The sequence below is a fragment of the Peromyscus californicus genome, unplaced genomic scaffold (genome assembly GCF_007827085.1).
Source record: "Peromyscus californicus insignis strain IS unplaced genomic scaffold, ASM782708v3 Scaffold_18__1_contigs__length_77618521, whole genome shotgun sequence".
Taxonomy (NCBI): domain Eukaryota; kingdom Metazoa; phylum Chordata; class Mammalia; order Rodentia; family Cricetidae; genus Peromyscus; species Peromyscus californicus.
Window position 1 is genome coordinate 39,616,665 of NW_026294480.1, and position 20,579 is coordinate 39,637,243.

Consider the following 20,579-nt stretch of genomic DNA (forward strand, 5'->3'; position numbering starts at 1 on the left):
ATTCTAACTTTGGCCAGCTAGTAACCACGCTTACGTGATCTGTTGGCTCAAATGGTGACGAATGTACCAGACTCAGGTTAGTAGTCTCCTACGCAGGCTCTGGGGCGGGGGATCATGATTTGGGTAAGCTTTTCTCCAAGTTTCTTAGTCCCACTGGATTTCTTTTCTTTTACGACCAGGTGGGCTTCATAGACTATATTGTTCATCCACTCTGGGAGACCTGGGCAGACCTCGTGCACCCTGACGCCCAGGACATCTTGGACACTTTGGAGGACAACCGGGAGTGGTACCAGAGCACAATCCCCCAGAGCCCCTCCCCTGCACCCGATGACCAAGAGGAGGGCCGGCAGGGCCAAACTGAGAAATTCCAGTTTGAACTGACCTTAGAGGAAGACGGCGAGTCGGACACTGAAAAGGACAGTGGTAGTCAAGTGGAAGAAGACACGAGCTGCAGTGACTCCAAGACCCTGTGCACTCAAGACTCGGAGTCCACCGAGATCCCCCTCGACGAGCAGGTTGAGGAGGAGGCGGTGGCAGAGGAGGAGGAAAGCCAGCCCGAGACTTGTGTGGCAGAGGGTTGTTGTCCCGACACGTAACAGTGTAAAGACAGTCACGCCTTTTTTTTTTTTTTTTTTTTTTTAAAGTAGAAAAATTGTTTCCAAAGTGCATGTCACATGCCACAACCATGGTCACACCTCACTATCATCTGCCAGGACGTTTGTTGTTGAACAAAACTGACCTTGAACTACTCAGTCTGGCGCTCAGGAATACCGTAACCAGTTCTTGCACCTCCATGTCATCGGAGCAAGGGGGGGGACGTCTTCACGAACGTGGTCTTGACACGATCTCAGCTTGGCAGAGCTGACAGAGTGGGTAAAATCAACTCCAACTGTTTTCAAGGGAGCGTGGCTCATCAGGCTGCCCCAGAGTAGGTTGGATTGCCAGATTCCTCTCTGGTGGATTTGCAGAAATTTTGAGAAGAAAGGCGGCATTTGAGGGACGGAGTGAGCTCACAGATGAAGCAATGAAAACGTCACGAAGAGGACAGAGCCTGAGACTGTGACCACGAGGAGGATGAGCCACAGAAATTGCATAATTTTCTAATTTCAAGTCTTCCTGATACAAGACTGAACAGTGTGGTTCAATGAGCTACACTCACCTCTACATTTTGTATGATATGTAAAACAGATTTTTTGTAGAGCTTACTTTTATTATTAAATGTATTGAGGTATTATATTTAAAAAAAAACTGTTCAGAACTTCATCTGCCACTGGTTATTTTTTTTTTCCTAAGGAGTAACTTGCAAGTTTCAGTACAGATCAGTGCTACACTGGATAAATCTCACGAATTTTACTTGCACCTTAGAATTCCTAGCAGTGAACTGATTTGTAGTGATTCATTGTTTTATATACCAATGACTTCCATACTTTAAAACAGAGAAACAAGTTTATGTTGCTGGAAACCCTTTTTGTAAGTGTCCTTTGACTCCGCCTTTTAGTTCCGCAACTCCCCCAGCCTGGAGAGTCGCTCTCCATCACTGCTTCCTTCATGGTGTGCAAAGTGAGTATTTATTCTGTAACCCTTTGATGTGCAATTATGTCAAATGTGTCTCAAATGTGTCTTCAGCCTCATAGAAGCTCAGTCATCAGTTAGTGTTGTCCACAGTAAACGGGAGATATATAAATACCTAGTCGCTGAAAGAGGCAGTCTTTTTCAGGCATTTTCCTACCGACTGCCTTCTGATGCCTTTTTATTTTCCTGTGTCAGGAGACATGCGTTTCACAAATGCATGTCCTTGTCCTCACCCACACATTTCATGATCGCTTTATTGTTGTTCACAGCCAGTTGTAGGAAGAAAGACATTTTTTTTCCTTCATGCTGCACTATTTAATGTGTGTTTCAGCGTCTGCCCGTGTTCTCTAGGTGGGGGTCTTATCAAGGATATCACTACCGTTCTGACCTAGAAAAAAAAGAAACAGGTTATCAGGTTAGGGTTGACGTTCATTTCTCCCCATGGTTCTGTGTCATCACTAGCTTATACTCTGGGGTTGCAGAGGAAAAACATGGTAAGTGCTACGTAGGCAGTTCTTAAGAATGTTAGCAGACTATATCTACACATACCAGGACAACTGTGGTTTGAACTGCCCATGGAAGTAAGACCTCCATGAGGAGTATCCCTGAAAAGTGATTCTAAGTGGAGCAGCTATGCTCCCTTAATAGATAGCCCGGTAAGGTGTAAAATTGCCAGCGATTCTTATTGCTCCGTAGACTTGTCCTATAGGAAGGACTACTTCAGACACACTGAATGAAAGTTGATGTTGCCACTGGCACCAGGGGGATAGTTACGCGATGCAATCTAAAACATTGGATTGACAGAGTCTGCCAATGCCTCAGTACAGCATTAAGAGGGGATTCCAGATTTCAACCCCAGGAACTCTATTGATTTTATAAATTAACTCCCAGTGTTACTTGCTGATAGCAATCAACCCCATGCAGCCTATGTTTAGTCTGGACCTTAGTCGTGTTCTGGGAGTTTGGGGCCCATGTTGTTTTTTCTTTTTGGCGTCCAAATGGGAAATAAAGGGAAGAGCGGTGCCTGACTAAATGGTAAATAAAACATGTAAGAAAATCATACGTCTGAAAGAACATGTCTAAAACTTCTCAAGGAAGTGGGGGGCTAGGCACTGAGAAAGGAAATCATCAGCTAGGGAAAACACCCAAGCTGAGCTGAAACCCTGTTTCCATCTCTTGAATCCAAATGATGCTTGGAACCTTTGGTACAGAAAAGGTCTCTGATCTTTACCATGGGGCAGAGTAAGACTCAAATAACTGATCACTGAGTGCCAGCCTCCTTTTTCCTTGTAAAAAGCAAATGGAGCATAATCTGCCGTTGTGTGACCAGACTTTTCACAAAACGTTCAGGCACTGGTTTCTCTTTTCATTGTATGTATCCCTGAAGGAGGTCCAGAAGGAAAGGCAAAGACTCTCGAGCTGATTCCCCCTTTTCTAAAGCATTCTCACTTCCCCTCATTACACGTGACATTTCCCCCACAGAGTGCCTGCAGTCTTCATCATAAAAAGAAACTTATAATAAGCAGCAATATGTCATAAACAGATCCATACCTGCAAGGGTTCATAACTGCACTAATGGAGCCTTTGCTTCCCAGCGTGTTGGGTTTTAATGGCACTGGCCTGTAATGTCATCCCCTGGCGGACAGTCAAGCTGTAGAGGACACCTCATATCCGAGAGTTAGAGACTATCGTACTATACCCACTAAACCATCTGCTTACCACCCCCACCCCTTTCCCATGCCCCTGCCCCTGCTCACTCACTCACTCTCTCACCAACATGTGTTTCACAACACACGGCATTAAAAAGAACATCTTTATACAAGTGGTTTCGTTTCCTAAAATGCCATAAGAAAATGCAATATCTGGGTACTGTATGGGGAAAACCAAGTCCATGTTTGCGTAAAACCAGTACATTTCAGCTTGCAAGTTACTGAACACAATAATGCTGTTCTCATTATGTTTTCATTCACGTCAGTTAAAAGACACAAGTAAACAGTGTAGATAGAACAAATTGCAGATAAGGAAAGAAAAAAAAACTTGAATGAAACAGATTTTACAGAAAGCTTTATGATAATTTTAATGCATTATTTATTTTTTGTGCCATGCATTTTTTTTCTCACCAAATGACCTTACCTGTAATACAGTCTTGTTTGTCTGTTTACAACCGTGTATTTATTGCAATGTACATACTGTAATGTTAATTGTAAATTATCAGTTCTTATTAAAACATCGTCCCACGGTGGGATGGTGTTGACATATTTGGAAACTCTTGGTGAGAGAATGAACGGTGTGTATACATGCTCCTTGTACATTTTTCTTTTCTTCTGTAATATAGTCTTGTCATCATAGAGCTTGTTTATGGAAGATTCAAGAAAAATATAAAATACATAAAGATATATAAATTTAAATATCATAGCTGCAGGTCTTTGGTCCCAGGGCTGTGCCTTAACTGTAACCAATATTTTCTTCTGTTGTGCTGCATTTCAAAGTAAGGTGATAGTGAGGCTTGGGCTGGGCAGTTTGTATCCACACTCTTCAATGATTGGATTTCTGGCAGTAGCTGGATTTTTTCAAAACTATAGATCACTGCTGTAGAACCTCCTGACACTTTTGGAATACCTGGTCTTAAGTACTTGTTTCCATGGAGCAAGACTCCACAGATGGTGAATGTTTCCCAGTGAGTACCAGGAGCTATTTTACTTGTACATATTGGATTGGCTTTCTTGTTCCCAAACCTGTACTAGGGAAATGATCTCCAGTGGTTATCGAATGGCTTGTTGGCTTCTAGACCTCACAGAAAGATGAATTTGATTCAAAACAAGAGTCATAGCTCACTCATCTTGGTTCGTCCTCTGCTCACCAGCTTCCTGTCATACCAAAATTTTATACTATTTTTAATACTAATTGTTCTCCAAGATCAAATTTATATATGCATAATACATAATATATATGTATAATGCATATACACACTGTTTAAATATATACATGTAAATCATCTAACTTAAACATAGTTTTATGATGCCGATTCCCTTAACGTAGTGAATTCACGTCTCTCTAAAATTGTTTCTGTAAAAATGTATGTCTTTGTAGGATTGTTAAGTGTGACCTTACACAATGGCTAGTCCTGAAAGCCATGAGCGCTTCCTGGTGGAAAATGTGGCCACCTCTCACTGCAGCCCAGCCCTTAGGATGTGTGACACAGTGAAAAGACAGATTCTTTTTTCTAGGAAAAACGAGCCTCTTATTATTTCATTTTTATGTTTGACACAAACTGTAGATTTTAGCAGCCCTGGCCCAAAGGAATTTGATTACTTTTGTTTTAAACAGTACAAACGGGACACTATACTTACAAAATACATCCTTACTGATTTCAGTTTTGTAATTGTTTTCTTTCTTTGGGTATGTTCTCAGAGTGGTAAATTGTGTGTGAGCATCACAGATGATTCTGTTAGTGGTTTCTTAGCCTCTCTTACAGCCCATGGGGATAGTACTGTACATCAATACCTTCATATAAAATTTTTATATGCAATGGAAATAAAAGCATGGGTTGATTCTGCCTACTTATGATTTGGTCTTTTACAGGTAAATAATGTGGTTTTAAATGGCACTCTAGTCAGCACACATTTCCAATAGTAATGACCTATTTTTGAAGTGACAGGCTAGTTAGTGATCTCATGTCAGTACTGACATTCATAACCTGGGGAAACCAAAGGATGTCAATCTTTCCTATAAAAATCCCTCAATTCACTTGAATGACAGACAGGAAGAATCATACAGCTTTCCAAGTAGGTCCAGGAAGGGGCCACCTTCATTTACATAAACTATCTGGTAGACCAGAACCTATCATTCTGATGTCCAAGAAGTACTTAGATACCTGTCTGCATGGTTCACGCTTCTGGGATTTGCAGTGAAGGAGACACAGGCCTGTTCCCCTGGGCCTTGTTCTCTGGCTAACAGAGGCCGGTAGAGCTGTGCTCAGAACAGTGAGGAAGCTCAGTGGTGCTTGAGGAGGAGGAGGAAGGGGAGCCGGGGGAGAAACGATTTGCAAAATATCCTGAAATATAAGAGCTTGAAACACCTGGAGAAGAATAAGAACAGGGCAGACCAGCAGGGCCTGGAGCTGAAAAGCCATTTTTAGTTGTCCTATGTAAAGAACATGCTGATCTATCACTTCATCCTCTTAGCCCCATTTGATTTTCTTTGTAACACATCACAAATGGATAGGCACATGCCCTTATTGTCTGTCATTCCTACCAGAATGTGGATGGAGGACAGCAAGGTCTTCCTGGCACATTCCTAGCAACTACCATTGGACTTAGCACAATAGGTGCTTACTATATTGAATGTAGCCACCGAGATGATAATGCATACACAGAAATCTTGCAAATATCCAAAGCCCCCTACTGACCTAAATGCAGAGATGCCCAGGTACTCTCTATACATTGGTGTATTTGCTCATAGCTTGGGTACAGTATTCCATGTACTTTAAATAGTCCCTAGATTTTTTTTTTACAATACCTAGTACAGTATAAATGCTAATAATGGAAATAGCCATAACATATAGAGAATAGTGACAAGGAAGGCCAATTTTACACATATCCATTATATAGGTAGTGTTTATTGGAGTATTTTTGTTCTTTGGTTGGGTAAGCTCACAGAGAAAGATTCTATAGAGACAAAGGCTGAGTGTTATTTAATCTGAAGCTATTTGACAATCTGAGAGAACATTTAAAACTTAATAAGATACTATGATTTGTTTGATTTTTGAGGTTGCTAAACCTAGATAGGGTTTAAATCTTTTTTATTGCTAATAAAAAACTTTGCCAACTTCTCACAAACCATAAGAACAAAAATCAACACATTTCTTATGAGAAATGAAAAGTAAATAAAGCACAAATTTGTTCCCCAGATAATGTCCAAACCATAGGCAGCAGAGTAAAGGCCATTAAATGCAACCATCTCGGCCACTGCAGTTCCCTCTAGCCACATCAAAGAACAATAGTTTCTGTAAGTCATGTGGTGCCTGAGATTTCTCATTGGGTAAAGAAAGGTACCTGCTGTCAAGCCTAGGGAACTGAGTTCGATCCCCAGGACTCACATGGTAGAAGCAGAGAACTGACTCTTGAAAGTTTTCCTCTAACCTCCATGCATGTGTCATGGCACTTTTACCCATAACACATACACACACAAAATAGAAATAAGTTCTTTAAAAGATGTGCCTAGTGTATGTCTTCCATGAAAGCTTTCCTTTAAATAAGGTCCCTTCAAGGTTCATGATCACAATGAGATTCAACTCTATTTTTTCTCTACCTGTGCCTCATGCTGAGAGGCTAATTTGATAAGTTGAGCCTATTCACTTCTCCAGGCTCAAGCTTTGAACTCACAGTAGCAAAATTTATAAACAATTATCCCAAACTCATCTTCCCATTTGGAGAGAGCACTAGCCACGTAATCCTGCTACAGTAAAATTGTCCCTGCACCTTTTCGTCTGATGTCAGTGATGTTTTCTCACAGCACTTCCCACATGTCCAAATATTTCATACCAAATGAGTAGAGTAGGCATGAACATGGGTGTGCAAGAAATACATTTTCTTACCTTTAAATCAGCTCATTCATATCTTACTAAACTGATGGAAATCATTGTCTCTGTTGTTACTGGCACATTCCCTCTCCTCCCCAACAATAAAAGGTCTCATTTCTAGGCTAAATGGGGTGCCAGACTAGATTAGCTGTTGTTTCTACCACCATGGTTCTCCTAATGGTCCCTGGAGCCTGATTTGTCTTTTATGTGGTATTTCAGAAATTCATGATGATATTTGGAGCCCTGCTTTGGGGTTCTATTTCCATAGGACTCCAGAGTTCTATGTGCATAAGATGAGCCTGCCCTCCCCATGTCTCAATATTACTGACAGGGATCCAAGTATGGGGCAGGGGGTGGGGCACTTTTGGTTTCCATGTTTTTGTGTCTCAAGACAAAGAACTGTATCAGGGACACATGAAAAGGTAGCAGAAATAGAGATGGTGTGCTAAGAAAGAGAGAGACTCTCCACAGAGGGTGTGGGCTAGTGAATGGGAGACAGTCATTTGCTCAGAAATCACTGGGACATGAGACTCATGACCCTTCCTAGGTCATTTTCACAGTGTACACCTTCTTCCCTCAGGCCTATTCTGTTTGTTCCATGCAGCCAAGTAGGGAAAGGTTCCCAGTTTTCCAACTGCCTTCTTTTATATTTGAATCTTGATGCTATTATCAACAGTCCCTAATTTCCTGACACAGTAAGATCCATAGGAATGTGTGCATGCATGCATGCACACACACACACACACACACACACACACACACACACACACACACACACACACACGTATGAACGAACATAGAAATATTTTCCTTTTCCCATACTCCAAATCTTCTGTTCCTCTGTCTGTCTGTCTGTCTGTCTATCTATCTATCTCTCCCTACCCCCTTTGTTCTTCAGTGGGATTTGACTTTGAAACAAACAAGACCAGAGATGGTTATGGCTTGTGTCTTTAGTCTCCACTATAAAAAGTGACTGGCTGTTGGACTATAGAGAAGAGAAAGATATAGGAAGAACATATATTACACATTAATCCAGTCAGTTAACCATGGTTGTTGATTGACATTTCGATCCTACATTGTTCACTGAAGGTCTTGAGATGGGGAGGCAGTTGAGAACATCTCCCTACAGAAGTCATCAGACCCTCCTACACATCCTGTATGACATGTGTATCTGGAGGTGGGAGGGGCTACCATTCCTTCCTGAAGTATCTCTGGTCTAACTTTACCTCTGATCATCTTTTTTCTCCCCCATTTCAATTACAGGTTAAAGCACTTGAGATGGGTTTTGAAACAAGGTTTCACTCAGTAGCCCAGGCTGGTCTGGAATTCGCTATATACCAAGATGGTCTGGAACTCATGATAAACCTCCAACCTTAGTGTCCAAACGTTAAAATTACTGGTGTGTGCTGCTATTCCCAGCACACTTGAGAGTGTTCTGACATGAAAGTTAGTAGATCCCTTTTGCATTCTCCAAGATCTCCAAACCAATACCATAAATGGCCTGCATAGTGATTCACCCCATTTCGTTGCTACAAAAATAATGATGTTCAAGAAGACTGACAGCCCAAATACTGAAGGTGATTATTTACAAACCACAATTACAACAGAGTCTTCATCACTGCCTCCTTTCTGTGTTGATAGACTATCATAATATCTTTGACTTCCTGCAACCTTCCTTCATTAGAGATGTCACAGATTATTTTCACAACCCAAAACTGGACGGCAAATCTAGTGCAGACTCATTTATCTACTCACCTCAGCATAGATTTGTAATTATTTATAGTGAGGAAAAGACTTGGATAAAGCTATATAGGAAACAAAATTAAAAATATAATAATAAAGATATGAGACAGACATGTGGCCCTGGACAAAGGACCAGGGTTTTGAGGCAGGGAAGGTTTCAGTGGCACTATTCACAGTATGCCTGATGGACCCAGGGAACGGACCCAGGTGAGAGAGCAGTCAGCATAAAATGGAGCCCCTTTACCAGCAGAGCTGTTCAGCGGGGCATTTGATGGCTACTTAGCATTGCTTAGCCAACACACATGGCCTCTACAGCCAAACCCCACAAATGTGTTATTTAAAACATTCTAATGTCTGAGAGGTGATTTTCTGGTGGTGGTTGTTGTGAACCAAAAATTAGGATGAATGTACATTGGGAAGCACTTGCGCTGTGTCCAGTTCATGTGGGCCACCACTTGTACCTACAGCCTGCATTAATCAGGGAAGCAGGCAGTCTCTCACCTCGGGGGCGTCTTAACACTTGGCTCACTTTCTTCTGAGCCCTGCTTTGTTTCTCACTGTTCATTTACAGCCTCTAGTCAGGGAGACAGAAACTGTTAGATCACTCCACCATTGCCTCTCCTACTTTCCCAGAAGTCAAGGTCAAGGATAGGGATGGAAGCCAATGACAGCTGCTGCTGTGCAGACAACCATCTATAGCAAAAGACTGCTTAGCAGGCAACTGCCATGTTACTGAAAGCCATATTTGGTATGATATGAAATTATGTATATCGTGGTCCCTTTGGAAATATTCTAAAGCTAACCACTTGGATCAGTGATTGAAATACCTAATGGGTGGGCTGGAAACTTTTTTTTTTTTTAAGCATGGATGAAGGGAAAATAGAGAAAGTTTAGAAATATGGACCCTCTGTTGCCGCAGCATTCAAGAACAGTGATGATTTCCTGAGTTCCCTAGGGGATCCAGCTCTTAGTTCTTGACATACTGTGTAATGATTAAAGGATCTCATGGAACTAAATCCCTCACATCAATCATTGGCAGGTACCCTGTGCTTCAGCTACATGATGCTTTTATGTCCTGCATACTATCATCTCTCTGCTTTATACCTTTAGATCTAGTTTAAATATATCCTTATCTACAAAGCCTTTCCCAGGAGCATTTTGTCCATTCTGCTATGGAAAATCAAATGATCAAACAACAACCCAGCTTCTGGTCATAAAATCTCCAGGGGTGTTAATAAATATTCCACCTGACTTTCATGTGCCAGAGTCTGGGTCATGACATTCAAGACATCATGGTGTTGATTTTCCCTCTTCTGGCCTTGCAAAAATAATCTCAACACCATTCTAACATATTGCGTTTGGTCTAATGATACATATCACTATAGGTCTTTTAGCAGGTGACCCGGTCAAGGTTAATCTGGACAATAGTAGAATTGACCAGTTTCCGTCAACCCAGAAAGAATGTGTAACTAGCTGCTAACCCCCTTCAGCAGTAAAGGAAACCTAACATTGGCTGTTGCAACAGGGTAACTATTGTCATTACAAGCTGGCCCTGGTTGTTTAAATAGGAATGGCCCCAACAGAGTCACGTGTTTGAATGCTTGGCACATAGGGAGTGGCACTATTAGGAGATATAGCCTTGTTGGAGTAGGTGCGGCCTTGCTGGAGGAAGTGTGTCACTGTGGGGGTGGGCTTTGAGGTTTATATCTCCTGCTGCTGCTTGCAGATCAAGATGTAGAACTCTCAGCTCCTTCTCCAACACCATGTCTGCCTGCATGTTCCCATGCTTCTTCTCCATGACAATAATGGACTAAATCTCTGAAACTATAAGCCAGCCCCAACTATATGGTGATATTTTATTTGTGCTGAAATGTGATTTTATTTGCATGTTAATAAATAAAAGTGCCTGGGGGTCAGAGCTAATAACAAGCCATTTAGCAGAAGTCTGGCAGTGGTAGCACACACCCTTAATCCCAATTACATGACAGGCAGATCTCTGTGTGTTCAAGGACACCACCAGCTTGGAGACACACGCCTTTAATCTCAATACCAACCATAGAGACCTGGAGGTCTGTATAGACAAGCAGTGACGAAGAAGTCATGTGGTTGTGTTTAGAACCAATGAGAAGGTAGAACAGAAAGTCAATAAAAATACAGACACACAGGAAGTAGGTCTCTTTCTCAGGGGAAGGACAGCAGCAGCAGTGGGTAGTAAGAAGGTAGTCTCAGCTCTTGGATACTGCTCTCTACATTTGGCTCTGTGTTTCTTATTTAATAAGACCATACAGAATTACATCTACACAACTAAATGTTTTCCTTTATAAGACTTGCTGTAGTCATGGTGTCTCTTCACAGCAATGGAAACCCTAAGACACTGACAAAGATTCAATGGGCATAAAGATATAAATGTCATAAAAAATAGAGATGAAATCAGATGGAAAGTGCATCTCTCTAAATAAACAGTAACATATTAGACAGAAATCATCACCTTCTCAGCCTTCTACTGGCCTGTTGCTGGTTGTTCTTGCTCTTTTGGGGGGGGGGGGCCCACCACCCAACTCCCAAATAAATCACACACAGAGGCTTATTATTACTTATAAATGTCCTGCCTTAGCTTGACTTGTTTCTTACCAGCTTTTCTTAACTTAGATGATCCCATCCACCTTTTGACTCTAGGTATTTACCTTTTTCTACTTCTGTATATCTTTCTTTCTTACTCCATTGCTGGTTGTGTAGCTGGGTGGCTGGCCCCTGGAGTCCTCCTCCTTATTTTGCTCCTTCTCTTTTCCTCTCATATTTCTCTTTCTATCTATTCTCTCTGCCTGCCAACTTTGCCTATCTTTTTTCCTGCCTTGCTATTGGCCATTCATCTCTTTATTAGACCATCAGGTGTTCTAGACAGCAAAGTAACACAGCTTCACAAAGTTAAACAAATGCAACATAAAAGAATGCAACACATCTTTGCATCATTAAACAATTGTTCCACAGCATAAATGAATGTTAACACATCTTAAAATAATATTCTACAACACCACCCAGCGGGATTCTCTCTTAACAGGTAGGTTTCCCCCTGCTCTAGTAAGTCAATGAAACCATACAACACAGGGCTTGAAATCAGCAATCACAAGGACCATCCATAGGGGCCAAATTATGTAACTCAGAAATTTTAGGGAAGAAACCCTTCTTGGGGATGGATTTCTTTGATCGTTGAGAATCCCAAGATGAGGAGGAGCCAGGCCAATACCTCTCTTTTCTCCCTGGATCACTCAGAGGAGGCCTGGCTCCTTTTGTTGTCTAACAGGACCAGGCCTGTATTTCCATCTTCACCAAAGCACCCTCCACATAACCTATAGCACGCCCTAGATCCTTGGTTCTCAACCTGTGGGTCATGACCCCTTCAGGAGTCACATAGCAGATATCCTGCATATCATAGGTTTACATTAGGATTCACGACAGTAGCAACCATCACAGTTATGAAGTAGCAGTGAAATAGTGTTATGGTTGGGGGTCACCACAGCATGAGGAGCTGTGTTGCAGGGTTAGGGTTGCAGCATTAGGAAGGCTGAGAACCACTGTTCTAGATACTCATAGTGGAAATATGTCACGTACTCTTGCCACATGTCCTTCCTACTTTTCTCTCTCTCTCTCTCTCTCTCTCTCTCTCTCTCTCTCTCTCTCTCTCTCTCTCTCTCTCTCTCTGTGTGTGTGTGTGTGTGTGTGTGTGTGTGTGTGTGTGTGTACACCACCTCACTCTCTTTATTTGCCTTTGTCATGTTTTCCTCACCACCACTGCTTAGAGGCTTACACTTCCCAAATTAATTGTCACTTTCTCCTCAGATTCTGGTTGCTAGACACTTGGAGTGATAGGCTGCCTGCGCATGCTGAACAGCAGGTGCCCAATTTCTGCAGAAGACATGTGCCTGTCCACTGTTTAAAACCGAGTTTGAAAGGAGGCGGGACTGTGCCCCTTCCTCGTTTTTCCAGGACTTAGCTCTTCATCTGCTCTATATCAGGCTTTTTACTAAACAAGAAATGAACAAGGTAATTGACCGAATGTTTGAAATCGATGGGGAAGAAAGAAGCGCTTTAGAATGGATGAAACTGGTACACAGAGAGGGGCAGCTAAGGAGCCGAAGGTGACTAGAGAAGACCATGAAAACACAGAGAAAGCAGTTGAAGGACTAAGACCCTTTACCTAGAAACAAAGGGTGTGTGGGGTAGAGTGTGGTGCTTCACTTTGGGGAAATTTTATTCCTACACTCAATTGTTATCACTGCTCACCTCCACCATCTTCCTGTCCTACAGATGTTTGTCAGTGAGGTCTGGTGTTTCCTGGGAGATGCGGCATGCATGGCCTTGGTCCCACAGACTGATTCTGAGCCTTTTGTGGTAACCCCACTCCCCCATAACCCCTGCTGGGTGATTAGGTCAGGCCAGGCATTGAACACAGTGAGGTGCGGTGACTTCTGAAAAATAATCCTTTGGTCTTAGAAAGTAGGAAAGGACAAGACTGTACCCTCTTCTGGGTTCTGGAAATAATTCCTGAAGGTATCTTGGTTGGAATGATGCCTCTAGACCATGAAAGGAACTATCTGAAAAATTCTTGAGGACATGAGAGCAGAAGATTGAAAGAACTCAGCCTTGGTTGATTTGTTCAGTCTGCTGAAATAACCAGCCCTAGTGTGCAAGATGATGACTAGTTATTATCTAAGCCATTTTATTATTTACCTTAGTAATGGCTTTAAATTATTTTTATTTTATGTGTATAAGTGTTCTTCCTGAATGTATGTGCCTGCACCATATACATGCACTGCCCATAGATGTCGGAACGGGGCATTGGATTCCCTGGAACTGGAGTCATAAATGGTTGTGAGCCACTGTATGGGTGCTGGGAACCAAACCCTGGTCCTCTAGAAGAGCAGCCAGTGCTCTGAATTGCTGACCCATCTCACTAGCTCCTACTCATTATACTTAATGTTGTTTGAGAACTTTATATAATGAGTACTAGACCTACATCACCTTTGCCTTTCCTTCCCACTCCTCCAAAAGCTCCATGTCCCCTCCCTCCAAAATTCATAACCTTTTCTTTAATTATTGTTACACATATATATAATATATACATATATAACACATATGTGGTATATATGTGTATGTATATGTATATATTGTGTGTATGTGTCCCAAAAAGGTGCTAGTATCTCCAGTCAAAGGTGGTGGGCAAGGGTGGATATCAGAATGGAGAAGCTGTTTCATTGCTTCTAAATTAGCTAGGTGACATTAGTTATATTAATTTCTCTCTAAATTGTACGTTTAATTTTTTTTACTTTGTGTATGTATGTGTGTATGTGCTGGCATATATGATATACTTACATGTTCATGTGTGTATATGTGCACAGGCATGCAGAGGCCATAGTTCAACCCTGTGTCTTCCTCAGTTGGTCCCTAGCTTACTTTTGAAGACAGGGCTGCTCCCTGAACCTGGAGCTCACCATCTGGAGAGGATCAGGTGATGCTTTATGTTGATTATCAATTTGACAAAACCTAAAGTCACCAAGGAAAAGAGCATCTGGTCATGCTTATGAGGGATTACCTAGATCAGGCTAGCCTCTGGTCATGCCTGTGTGGGATTATCTAGATTAGGCTAGCCTCTGGTCATGCCTATGAGGGATTATGTAGGTTAGGCTAGCCTCTGGTCATGTTTGTGAGGAATTATCTAGATCAAGCAAGCCTCTGATTATGGCTGTGTGGGATTATCTAGATTGGGGTAGCCTCTGGTCATGCCTATGGGGGATTATCTAGATCAGGCTAGCTTCTGGTCATGCCTATGAGGGATTATGTAGGTCAGGCTAGACTCTGGTCATGCCTGTGATGGATTATCTAGATCAGGCTAGCCTCTGGTCATGCCTATGAGGGATTATGCAGATCAGGCTAGCCTCTGGTCATGCCTGTGAGGGATTATCCAGATCAGGCTAGTCCCTGGTCATGCCTGTGACAGATTTCCTTGGCAAGGTTAATTGAGGTCAGGAGACTCACTGTAACTGTGAGCAACACCATCTCCTGAGCTGTGTCCTAGGATAAGGCACACTGAGCAGTGAGCTAGCCACTGATGTACTGTGACCAGCTGCCTCGGCTCCTGCCGCCAGGACTTCCTGCCATCATAGACTGATCCCTTGAACCACAAGCCAAAATAAACCCTTTTTCCTTTTTTGTTGAGATATTTTGTGACGACAGCAAGAACAGTAGCCAGCACCCCTGGCTTCCAATAAGCTCCAGGCCTGCATTCACCTGTAACCGCCAGGCGCCACCCCACTGCTGCAGTTACAGATGCATGCTTTCACACCAAACCTGCATGCGGGTGTGGGGAACCTGAACTCAGATCCTCATGCTTGGGTGACAGGCGCTTTACTACCTGCCCCATCTCCCCAGTGCTTTAAATATAGAGATTATGGTATTAGAGTCTTCTCTGTAGTCCCCACCATTCTATAGGAGCAAATCAATATAAATGCTAAACTCGCTGCAAACTTAAAGCCAAGTAGAGCTTTGTGTCACTGGTGGGTTATAGGGAGAGGGCTTGTGAATCTAATGATCATGGAAGAGCAGAGTGAAGAGCACTATTTAAGTAAGTAGCTCAAAGTTTGTTGTTGCAGAGTGCCTGGAGAGGAAAAGGGAGGCACGGGCAAAAGAGATTTTGGGGTGTGTGTGTGGGGGGAGTTGTGAACCTCTTGTCTCTGGAGCGCTGCCATCAAGTCAAAGTAGATTGAAGCTGCAGCATGCCGGCCTCACTGTGTCAGCAGAGGAAGGCAATACCAACAGGTGGGAACACAGGGAAGGCTTCACTACTAACTGACCCCTGGAGTTATGTTTCTGTTCTTCACACCGCGAGCAGTTTACAAGGGGAGGAGTTTATGTGGTGGTCCTAGTGTGAGGGGTTACCATCCATCGCGGAGGGCAAGGCAGGGCTGCATGCAGGAGGTTCCTGGTGTCAAGACTGGGCAGTTGGACTCCTCAGCTCTGTGTGCTGTGACAGAACAGGAAATAGGAAGCAGACCGGAAGTGAGGCTGGGTTATAAAACCCCAAGACTTCTTCTCCGGGACCCACTTCCTCCTTGAAAGTCTACAACCTTCTAAAACAGTGTGGCCTAGTGTTCAAACACACAAGCCTGTGGGGAATATCTCACAGTCAAGCTAGTAACAGCACTGTGCCCTCTTTGTGGGTCAGGCTTGTGTGTGCGCTAAATGTGACGGGAACTCTAATCATGCCTAGTGTGGTGCCGCCTAATAGATACACTAGCCATTTCACTTCGGTGTGATCATCCAGTATAGAAATGTTGGTCTAATGTGTTTTGATTGTTACACACACACACACATATTTTTTTTTTTAAAAACGTCCTTTGTTTTGATTCTCTGCTGGGTCATTAGAATAGTTCAGGTTAGTTATGCTAGTGTTTGGTCCGAAAGGAAGAACAATAGGATGTATTCCCAAACCCCAGGATAAAGGGGTCAACTTCATTTCTATCCCCAACTGAAGGAAAGTTGGTTCTCCTGGAGACATGTCTCTTGCTGTATTTGTGAACACGGGACCCTCTGACCAACAGGTATCCTAGCAGAACTTGTTCAGAAAAAGATATTTGCAGCCCTCCTCCCAGAGGCTACCTGAAGGTGAAACTTCCAGAGAGACAGTGCCAGTTCAGTATCACCCATAATCACGACAGTGAGGATAAGCATGGGTTAGAGGCAAGGACAGCAAGAGAAATTCTAGGTGGTGTGAAAGGGGCACAGGAGACACAGGCCTTCAGAGTTCCTCCTCCTCTCCCACTTCCTCCCCATCTTCCTCCTCGCCCCCTCTGTATCTTCAACCTCAAACTCTCAAAATGCTTGGTCTCCTGCTCAAAGAAAGATTATAAAGAATGACTTCAAGCACTCAGGCTAGACGGTGGAGCATTTGCCCTTTTAATATTTAAGATGAGATGGTTTAGAAACTATGTATTAGTCATGCAAGTCAAACCCAGAGGTTGGGGGAAGGATTTGCATCATTCAGAGAGAAGTTCAAGTTCAAAAGCAGCTGAGTGTTAACGGCTTCTGCTTGTGGTCATGTGTCACTCACCATCCAAGAGCAAGGCTTGACTTTGTTTGTCTGGGAAGGGGTGAGCCAGGGAAGGGATCCCAGCAGGACAGAAAGCCTTGAGGCTCTTTTGCACTTTACCTTCTTGTTTTAACTCTTTCTCTCCCTAACCCCTCCCTATTTCCTGATGCTGGAAACCAAAACTAGGCCTTGCACAAACTAGGTACATGATCTACTAAGTTGGCTGACTTCTGACTAAATCCCTAAGATATGCATAAGTGTGTGTGTGAGAGTGTGTGAGTGTGTGAATTTGAGTCTGTGTGTGAGAGTGTCTGTGATTATGTGTGTGTATGAGTCTGTGTGTGTGTGTGTGTGTGTGTGTGTGTGTGTGTGTGTGTTGAAATACTGATACCTATATCTTAGGCCAATCAAATAAGTGCAAACACAGCAAATCCTCTCAACTCCTCATTTGCACAGAACCTCTTGAAGGCTCTGCAGCATTGGTCGGACACGCTTTTCTTGACTCTGCTCTATGTGTTCAGAGATCATGCTCTGGTTCTCACTACAATTGGTATTTTTGTTTCTTCCCAAGAACAGAGATCTACATTACCGAACCACACTGTTGACCTGTGCTTCAGACTGATGGGTAATAAGACGCGTCTTTGCACCTGTGACATTACACATCTGGTGGGTGACAAGCCGCTGGGCTCACCTTGTCAGACTATGCCTCACTGCTGAGCAGCTATGACAATCTCTCCTCCTAAATGGCCTTAGGAACTTTCAGATAGGGAAAAGAGTTGCCTAGGAGTGTGTAATAATACTGAGCCTCCCTCTTGGTTTGCCCGAGGTTAGTAGCACAGTGACACATTCAATTTTTTTCATAAGAGAAATGGATCTGTTTCTTCTACAAAAATAGACTTCAAGAAATGTTCAGGTGTCCTGGTATGAAGGCAGAGTGTGTCTACAGGAACCATGCCCAGTCCTCTCTGTGAGCTGAGCACTGGCATTCAAAAAGTATGGTCCTGATATTGCTTTCTCACTTAGGAAAAGTGCAAGCTCAAATTCTTTAGAGTACACTTGAAATGCCTGTAAAGGCGACCTGCAGTAGTGGTAGAGGAAGATGGTTTCCAAAGAGCAACTGAGTACTGCTTGCACACATCCAGAACCTACTTTTTTGCTGCATAGATCCCAGGAGAAAGCTTTTAGTCTCTGGATCTGTGGTGAGACACTCCTGGCTTCACCCCCAAGGCAGAGTCTTCAACTAATCCGAGCTCCAAAGGTTTCTTATGATAACCAGCACATGCTTATTTTTTTAATAGAGATTGTTTTAAGGTTTTTAAATTATAGAAGCAATGCATCACAAGATTTAACAGTGTTACATTTTTACTTTGTTATCCATTCATGGATGTGATATTTTCTGTTATTTATTATGGTTTGCTTTACTCATTTCATTCACCGGATATCTGCTTCATCTTGTTTCTCTTTTGCTGTTTACTGGTCCATCTTTTCTGCTAGAATTGTCTTTTCTTCACACCCATCTCCTTGGTGTCTTATGACCTTTCATGTTGTGTATTGAAGAGTGAGACACTAAAAAGCCAATGTGTGTTCAGGACCTGTTAAAGGAGAGCTTCATGGAGACATTCTTTCTTAGTCACTGCACTGAGGGACACCTAGAGGCAGCTAGTACTTCAGTATTTTTCTCCTGGAATGTTGGTTTTCCCAGTGGCAATCTCTCCAGTTTCCTTACTAACACCATTTATACCAGCTGAGTTTGGGAAGGAAGCAGAGCTTCTCTGTTTGGGATAAGCACTTTCACATAAGTTTCCTGCTTCTACTATGCTATATATTTTCTTGATGGGAGCCAGACCCTGCATCCGAGATCCCTTCGAATTCCGTATTTCTAAATTGTAAGGTGTTAGAACCAGGCAAAGCAAAGGGTAATCATCCAATGACATGAGGGAGATAAAGAGATCTTATCTGTGTCCTGGGTAGACTGTCCAAGGTCCTCCTGTTTTAGAATCCAACATGTCCCTATTGCCTTAGGTCCCTGAATCCTCGAGCTTCTGAGCCATTGCGAGATCCAAATCACTCTGTGGATAAAATAAACCAGCATTGATCTGAGCTCAGGTTTCTGCTAACTATACCATGATTTTTCATCCGTCTTTTCACAGCCCCATTTCTTTCCCATCTAGTGTCCTTCTCCTCAACTGTTTATGGCATTGGAGAATTACATTTATTTATTATTTTGGGAAGGAGCATACATGACTTGCTGTACATGTAGGGGTCAGAGGTTAGCTTGTGGGGTAAGTTCTCTCTCTTCAGCATGTGGGTCCTACCTAGGATCCAACTCAGGTCCTCAGACCTGGGGCCTGCCTGTGGGCAAGCATCTTAACCTGCTGAGCATCTCACTGACTCCTTTTACTGATCTTTTGTGAAAAAATTAAATTCATTAATTATATATGTATTCATTATGTGTGTACAGATATATGATACTAAAACATAGTGTATGTGTGCACATGTATGGCAGAGGGCGAATAGGGGTTTCAACATTCAGGGTTATGTGATAGTCTGTATGGCTTATAAGTCATGTTACATGATGATTTATGTTTATCTTATGAATATCTTTCAAACAATAAAACCTCTGTGATTCAGTTATGAAACCTTTTAAAGTACATTTTCATTGTTGAAAAACAAATGGATTTCATCACAACATTTTCATTCAAGTCTATTACAGGGTAACTCCCATAACTCCCTGCTGCCCACCTCCCCAACTTGTCCTCTTTCTCTTCCCAAATGGTCTTTCTACTGTAGTATCATATGTTATGTGTATAGATACACATTTATATATGTATATATAATCTAGGTTCTACATGAGAGAAAGCATGTGATATTTATCTTTCAGAGTCTAGCTTATTTCACTTAACAGGATGCTCTCCAATTTCATACATTTTTCTGAAAACGGTTATTTCATTCTTCCTTATGTCCAAATAAAACTCTGTTATATACATACATACATACATATATATATATATATATATATATATATATATATTCCACGTTCACTTTCTATTTATCTGTTGATGGACATCTAGGCTACTTCTGAAAGCACATGACTCCCCTGAAGCTGGACTTTTCTGCTCAGTACCATGGATCTAGGCCAACACTATTGACACAGAACAATATGGAAGAATGTACCAGATTTGGGGGGGAGGGGCAGGCTTTGCATTAGGTATTAGTCTTCTATTTGCTTCAGCCTTAAGAAACACTTGAGTGTTGTTTCAGCATCTCTATGTGTTACTCAGTCAATCCGAGTAGCAACACAGATTCATGAACAAAACATGTCATTAAAGATATTGCTAATGGCTTTATGTTGCCCCTAGGCAACATAGATAGCATTCTAATGATATACTTGAAGTCAAAGTCCTCTTGAAATGTCAGCTGATCAACAAACATAAATAGATTAATTAAAAATGTAATATCAAAACAAATGATGTTTGTAAAATCTGCTAACTTATATATAAAAATCTAGTGGTAGGATGTTCAAGTAATTAAGTTTGGGAGAGATTGGTAATAGGAATGCTAAAGAGGATTAGCTAGATTAATGTAGAAAAGCCATATGAT

General features: G+C 42.2%; 1 protein-coding gene across 6 annotated transcripts in view; it reads left to right on the top strand.

The window, feature by feature from the left end:
* Window positions 1-5,132, top strand: part of Pde4d (phosphodiesterase 4D) — a 698,811-nt gene extending 693,679 nt beyond the window's left edge. For all 6 annotated transcript variants that reach the window (XM_052743269.1, XM_052743270.1, XM_052743271.1 and 3 more), the window contains one exon: window positions 180-5,132. In XM_052743269.1, coding sequence (XP_052599229.1) covers window positions 180-596 — 417 coding nt within the window. In that variant the 3' untranslated portion in view covers window positions 597-5,132. The remainder of the gene's footprint in view (window positions 1-179) is intronic.
* Window positions 5,133-20,579: the final 15,447 nt, after the last annotated feature.